Here is a 340-nt window from a genome sequence, read left to right on the forward strand (position 1 = left end):
GGGGGGACCCCCGGGGCGGGTGGCCCTGCAGACGAGGGACTGGGGCAGACGCGGGCAGCGGGACCCGGCTGGGTCGCGCCGCTCCTTGCCCGTGGCCCCGGCTCTCTCCCCGGCTCTCTCCCCGCTCTCACCCCGCTCTCACCGGTGCCCGTCCCGCTCTCTCTGTCCCCGGTGTCCGTCCCGCAGCACCCGAGGCCGCTACGGGGAGGGCGCGAAGCAGGAGAAGTTCAAGTACGCGCTGACCCTCGTGTTCATCCAGTGCGTGATCAACGCCGCCTTCGCCAAGCTCCGTAAGTCCGGGATGCCCGGGACGGCGGCGGCCCGGACCGGGGCCGCTCCT

At 74.1% G+C, this 340-nt stretch overlaps 1 protein-coding gene across 1 annotated transcript in view; it reads left to right on the forward strand.

The window, feature by feature from the left end:
• Positions 1–4: 4 nt before the first annotated feature.
• The window catches only part of SLC35B1 (solute carrier family 35 member B1), a gene marked incomplete at its 5' end in the record, with an annotated part of 3,427 nt that continues 3,091 nt past the window's right edge, over positions 5–340 (forward strand). Inside the window, one exon of the mRNA XM_017740496.1 lies at positions 5–338. Coding sequence (XP_017595985.1) covers positions 5–338 — 334 coding nt within the window. The remainder of the gene's footprint in view (positions 339–340) is intronic.

Source organism: Corvus brachyrhynchos, unplaced genomic scaffold (genome assembly GCF_000691975.1).
Source record: "Corvus brachyrhynchos isolate BGI_N302 unplaced genomic scaffold, ASM69197v1 scaffold47, whole genome shotgun sequence".
In the NCBI taxonomy this organism is placed as follows: domain Eukaryota; kingdom Metazoa; phylum Chordata; class Aves; order Passeriformes; family Corvidae; genus Corvus; species Corvus brachyrhynchos.